Consider the following 7125-nt stretch of genomic DNA (forward strand, 5'->3'; position numbering starts at 1 on the left):
TGGAGTGAGTCCTATACTTGGGAGTATAAAGATCGCAGGTCTTCGCCGCACCGAAGTGCTATCGGTCTACACTAGTCTACACTTTCTGGCCTTCTCATTGGTTGGTTGTCTACACTTCACTGTACGATCGGCACGCTGATTGGATAACTGTCTACACTTCTGCACAACTCTTCCAGTAGTGTAGACTCTTAGCCAATCAGAGACGTTGAACTCTAGTGACCTCGCGTGAACAGTCGTCTGCTTGTCGACGCCAATTATTCTCTTGTCAACATTGAAATTTCTTCTGTGGTTTTTCCTGCTCATTCTCGGAAGAAATGCCCATGGACGATGGTGGAACATGATAAGTGAGATAAAACTTTCGTTTGTGCTAAATTTTATTCAGGATGTCAGCGGTTCTCTTGCCGAACTTGAACATTAACGACACTTCGGTCAGAGCCGATCGACAGCAGTGTATTTTGAGACCATCCAAGGCTGCCTACCAAATAAAGATAAAACAGAAAAATGTGATTTGTGCACCCTGTACACCAAGCCAGAAGTTATTATGGTCGGAAGAAACGGCTGTAGAAGAAGCCAGACGTTTGGGAAAGGTTGCTGGACAGAAGGAACCGAACGAGAGAGAGTATTTGGGTCAACTTTTGATAACTTTTGGAAAATATGTCAACAACACCTTCAAATGGTTATTGGAAAATGATGTGGGATATGTGAAATAGTAAGCAACCTTTCTTTCTTTCATATAGCTACAAAGTGCAAAAATACCCTGCACATGAGCGACAGTAGCCCAAAACCTAGAACCAGGCCTACCCCTTACACCACCCCCAAAAAGGCCAAGTGGAGTTTAGGCCTCTTAGGCCTTAGTCTTATAATTCCTTATTTCCTTTCAGTCTTCTTGATCATCATGCTAAAGAAATGAAAAAGCAAGGAACAGTGAGAGATGCATGGCTGAAAAATTATCTTAAAAAATATGTGACTTACTTCCCAGCAGTGTCATCCCACTTGGAAGAAAACATTGATGTTTGTGTTTATGGGATACATCCATGCAAGGAGTTCACATATCAAGAAATGTTTGACCTCTACTATAAACATAAGACTGATCCATCAAGTATATGTTCTGGTAAGAGAAATTTGGCAAAGCAGGTTTATGATCAAGTGCGACGCTGGCTCTGTATGTTACCTGACCAAATATCAACAAATGCTATGAAAAGATTTCAAGTTTACATTAAAGACAAGGAAAAGTCTAAAGTGAGTATTTTTAAGTTATGTATATGTGAATTGATGTAGTTTTGATGGATGGATGTGAAACTGATGTTCCATTTCAAACAAACCTTATATTTCACCTCTCATATAAGCTAATATTACATATTTTAGGTTCCAGTTAAAGAAATCAAGTTTTCACCAACAAAGTTTGATGTTGCATGGTCAGATGACAGTAGTATATTTGAAGCTATAAGTTTAAACTTAGAGGCAGAAACTAACCAACAACCTGTAACCCCAGTAAAGCGTTTGTCACATGTTCCAACTGCGACTGTTTCAAAGGCACCAGGTAAATTTTTACTTTTCTTGATGTGTGGGTTTGTGAAATAATTTGCCTTAAAAATGTCCATATAAGCTACATTCATATCTCATTTCATTCATTCATTCATTCTTTCATTCCATCATCCTTTTCATCCATTCATTCCTTACAGATTCAACCTTATCAGAACAGAGTAAATCTTTAATTGAAGAATCCAGTCAAAAAGATTTGTCCTTGGTATGATATATCTAAAAAATTATTTGTTTCAGTTTGAAGCATGAGCATGTACTAACTCTGTTACATTAGATTTAAGTTTCTTTTGTAATTTGCTTTAAGACAAGACTTTAAACAAGTGTTTTTATATTTTGTAGGTGGTATATGAAGGTTGGCACAAGTCATGGGAGGAGGAAGCCTATAATTCTATTCCACCACAGGATTTACATTGGTTGAAAGATTCTGACAGAGGTTTGTTCCAGCCTACTCAAACATTTAGAGATATTAAAGGAAACCTTAGAACCAGAAAAGTGTTAAAGAATGATACTATGTGGTTTTATCCCCCAGAGCCACCAGGTGTTATCAAGGCAGCAGCACATAAACCAGATGCTTTTTTTCATGGAAGAGTTTTCTTTTGGAGACCTGTAGGTGTTTGGGGATACAAGATTAGCTGTCCGAGACCAGATTGTCCTGAACGTGAATCTAAAACAGCATCGTTATACAGAAATGGGTATCACTCGAGAGCTAGACAGATATGTGACATAACAGATTGGTATACTATGTTGTGTGAGGTTTTAAGCTGTGCAGCCTGTAATCAGAAGTATGGTATCAACACACGTTTTGTAACCTGGGAATATTCCATCGTTTCATCTCTAAGTGAATCACATCAGTCATTATTTCCAGCTATTCTCACTGCCAGGTATTTAGAATTCTTATTTCATTTTGATTTGAATGAAACTAGCACTGGAGTAATGTCTAGTTCTGAAGTGGCAAATAGAATTATATAGAACAAAAAGTAGAACATCATGATTCATGTTGACTCTCCAAAGGCACAAACCAAGTTGCAGAGTGCTGCAGAAGAAGAGTGATCAGTTTGTGGATAATCTCGCAGAGTAAATTTTATGAAATTCATTTGACGATTTGATTTTGTAGGCGAGGAGTAGACAAGAAGATAATTCAGTTAATGGTGGATCGATCTATTGGTAATACAACACGTAAGATGTGGCGACAAGTTGTTGAGAATCACTCTTTGCAATACCTTCAACGTAAAGATCTGTACACCACTTTGCTTCATTCTTTAACAAAGAAAGGAGGAATTGTGAAGTCATTTGCCATCAACTTTAAACCACCACCAAAGAGAAAGGATCCACCATCAGCTAAATTATTCCAGAGAGCATTTTTGATATCAGAGGCTGAAAAGGTAGACGACTACAGAAACCAAATCATGTCAACATTTGGAAAGATACTGAAATTTGATTCTACTAAAAAGGTATGTATATTTTGAAAATAGCCTAACAATAATAGAATGAACTGGAGCTTTTATGTCCCATCCAAAATGCATCACAGATTATTATATAAGTAGAATTAACAAAGTAATATTGTTGAATACTAAACTCCTGAAAATAACACAACAAGACATATTTCCAATGCCATTGTTTTTTCAGATTTGTAAAAAGATATCAGGTGCTGGAAAAGGCACAGCTGAATGGTGTACCAATATTGGAAATGGAAACAGCCAAATTCTCTCCTTCGTTCTCACCTGTGAGGAATCGACAGAAAAATTAAAGCCAATGGCAGAAAGTTTAATGGACCGATACAAGACAGCTGGAGAAGACCCCCCACTTGTGATGTTTGTTGATCGTGGCTGTTGTCGAAAGTACGGACCTTCATCAGTAGAGAAACTTTTCGACTTTTGGGTGGATTCTGGCATGTGTGTCAGATTGGATGCATGGCACTGGATCCATAGGTTTGATGCTGCTGTCCGCACAGATAGTCATCCAAAGTATCCAGCCTTCAAATCAGCTCTGTCTGGTGCCTTGTTTGCCTATAACAGATCAGATTTGAACCTACTGATAAGAGCAGTGAGAGCTGGCAGTCCTGCCTTACAGACTATTCCTGAAAGTGAAATTATCAACACCTATATTACTAGGAAGCAACTGCAACACCATGTCAGAAGGATTACTGTTGGAGTGCAAGAGACATACAATTTGGTCAGTGCTGCCATTTCAGAGCTGAAGACTGCTGCTGGTTTTGACTCCAATGGAATCCCTCTGTTCAAATCTGATGAAGCCATTGATGAAGTATGGGATAACCAACAGAAGCATATAGAGTGTCTCCAGGACCCTGCTGGCTTAAGTTTTTATACAGTTCTGAAGTACATCAAATTGAATGGAATAGACATTCCTCATTACAGATGCTCCAGAGGAAACAACAGTTTGGAAGGTTTCCATTCTCACCTTCTTGATATGGTTCCCAGCGTGCATTGCAACATACAGTCACTTCAGATTTACCTTTTGGGCGGAATAGCTCGTTGGAATGCAGATCGAGACAGCGAGAATGTGAAAGGAGGTCATGGAAGAAGACATAGGGCCTACTCACCCACTCTGATACATCGATTAAACACCAGATGCACAGAACTTTTTGGGGAAGAAGAAATTGAAGAGATTAACTTTAGACCACTGGTACCACCTGGAACAGAGTTACTTGGAGTAGAGTATCTATTAAAACAGTCCATACCATCATTTGACACCAAAGAACATTATTCTACCATCATCAACACAATGACTGATTCACCTGAAGAAGAAAAAGAAGAAGAAGAAGAAGAAAACGAAGATTTGGATGAACAAGAAAAGACAGATCCTGGATATGAATCTGAAGATGAGACCATACCAGATAAACCAGCTACAATTCCAGTCACTGATTTGGTGACAGCACCAGAGTTAGATCCAGTAATGGTATGTTTATACTATTTGATGTTTTTCTTTTTTTCTTTTTTGATCTTTTATCATTTTTGATATTGTACAAGTATTGTAGTCGCCATACTTTTCCATTTTTGTTATAAGATAATATTGACTATATCATTTATGAATTATAAGCTTATAGAATTGTTTTACATTTAAGTTAATGTTTTGTTCTCTTTTTCTTTTCAGGAAGATGTTTGTGGCTCAAGCCATCTACCAGGGTTTGAAAAGGTTGAAAGTTTAAGTTTGCTGTTAGTTAGCTTGGCAATGGAAGAAGGATCCCTTGGTATTTCCCCTCAACTTCAAAAAGAGATCATCGAAACATTTAAAATTCTAGAAGACCATGACAAAAACACTCAAAAATTCAATCTTGCCTACTCTGGAAGATGGGGTAATACTCTTTACAAGAGAACAAGTGGTGATCCACAATCAGCTGCTGTGATTCAAAAGGTTAAATTTGGAATTAGATACACCCCTGCTCAACATATTGACCATACCAACAGAATACTGTACTGTGTCATAAAACAACTGTGGTTAAAACTGAATAAAGGTACCAGCAAGAAATCAGCAGCTGTCAAAAATAGAATCACCCAACATTACCAGAGGATGCAGCATAGAGTTATGGTTGAGGATCCAATTTTATCTCGCCTTGCCATTCCACTTCCAAAAATTAATTCTAAATGTGTTGCAGAATTCATCCGGAGACAAGAGGTATTGATTGCAAAAAATTCCACTACTGCTCCAAAAGACATCATAACAAAGGAAACCCATGTGACTGATATAGAAATGCCTCAACCTCTGGAGTTACCAACTGTCATGCCTGTAACAGATAGACCACAAATTCCTGTTGTAGAAAGAGAATGCTTAGCTGGTGCAAAGAAATTGAAGAAGAGACTAGACATTACAACATCACAAATTCCAGTAACAAGTACCTGTACATCAATCTCTGAGCCTGTTCCAATGCCAAAATTACACAATATTCCTGTATCCTCACAGATTTTTCAACCATTCCACTTAATCCATTCCATACCTTCTACCTCAATACAACAACTACAAGTTATTCCAGAAATAAGTCGCTCAAAATTTTATAAAGCTCAAAAGAGAACAAGAGAAGAAGAAGAAGAATCTTCATCCAAAAGAAAGCCATTTGTTCCTTATTGTGGGGCCTGCAAGAAGCCTAATCTTGGTCACCAAAAATATAAGAAAAAGTCATGGTGTGAAGAAATGAAGAAATCTACCTCAAAAGGACTGTCTAATAAAACTTTTAAAGATTTCCAAGAGTTTAAAGATTATATTGATAACTTAAACTAGAAGACACCTTGTAATATTATTGTAATTTTCAAAAACTTTAATGCATGATTTTATTAATCCTTGTTGATATTACTAGTCATTTTGTGATAATCATTGTACATGTTGATTTCACTGTCTTTCATATTCATGTAAATATTTTGTTATCATCAGTAAATGCTTAGGTGAAATCCTTTTTTATACATTTTTGTTACAATTGTTTCATTGAAAATTTGCTAAAAAAGAGAAAAAAATTTAAATAGGGTGAGAAAATGATCTTTAAAGTATAGTTAAAGAATTCAATAAAATTAAATACAAAATTGATGATAATTTTAAAAAGAAAATAGAAAAGTAAGAAAAAAAAAGCAAACCACCCTTTGAACTATTAGTTCGTTACTCTAAATGGCACAACGTGATGTTATGGATCAAATCCTGTTTGAGTGGGACGTGCCAGTGCTTTTTTTTCTAAAATTTAAATATCGACATTTCTTAAAGATCAAATTTGGCTATAATAAATGAGAAATTTATGATTTAGTGCAAACAAAATAAATAAAATCAATAAAGACATAAGGGGTACGTGATTTGAAATATTTTGAAAAATTCAGGAATCAATAATTAAAGATGGAAAAAATATCATCATCATAGGCAATAATGTGGCTTGATATTGTTAATAATTTTGAATATATTAGATAGCTTATTTAGTACTTTGATGAAATTTTTCCATGTAATAAACTAATCATTTTTTTCAGCCGCCATGACACAACTTATCTCCCCCTTTTCGTCTACACTAGTCTACAGTCTACACTCAATTGCACTTCGGTGTGTCCCATCGCCGATCGCCGTGGTCCTATACTTCGAAGAGTTGTCTTTTCCTGATTAAATTGCTTAGATCATTGAAAAAGATATTTCATTTTCTCTGAGAAATAATCCACAAGAACATAGTTAAATGTAAATTATAAACATATTTTTCTCTTAGTTAATTTTCTCGATTGCTCAATAAGCTCGGGCCTTCGAGTTTGAATGTTGAGTTTGACTTTGATACAAGCGACAAACGCAAAAACAAAATGGCAGGAGAAGGAGTACAAGAAAACTTCGGTTGTACTCATTATAAAAGAAAATGTATCCTGATAGTAGGTTTCTGAAATTTTTTACGTGTAATTCCCATACTTATTGATTAAAACATCATCTTGTCACGCTAGATTATAATAAGTCTATCTCAATCTTACACAACTTGAACTTAGTCAACTGCAATGGCACTGGCACTCTGCCAAATACTCAGCAGATGAGATAGTCAGAAGACTTTTTGTAAGAAACAGTGCAGCTGTCAATGCAGGAAATGGAACATAAGCAGCAGTTTTCAGATCAGGTCAATAA

At 36.2% G+C, this 7125-nt stretch overlaps 1 protein-coding gene across 1 annotated transcript; it reads left to right on the forward strand.

Annotated features, from left to right (window-relative positions):
- Positions 1-383: 383 nt before the first annotated feature.
- LOTGIDRAFT_166390 (hypothetical protein) lies at positions 384-5775 on the forward strand (the record flags this gene model as incomplete). Its single annotated transcript, XM_009063459.1, has 8 exons — positions 384-709; positions 882-1239; positions 1366-1540; positions 1683-1747; positions 1882-2423; positions 2657-2993; positions 3169-4458; positions 4654-5775. The coding sequence occupies 8 exons, from the start codon at positions 384-386 to the stop codon at positions 5773-5775; spliced, it is 4215 nt and encodes a 1404-aa protein (XP_009061707.1).
- Positions 5776-7125: the final 1350 nt, after the last annotated feature.

This window comes from Lottia gigantea (assembly GCF_000327385.1).
Source record: "Lottia gigantea unplaced genomic scaffold LOTGIsca_58, whole genome shotgun sequence".
NCBI lineage: Eukaryota > Metazoa > Mollusca > Gastropoda > Lottiidae > Lottia > Lottia gigantea.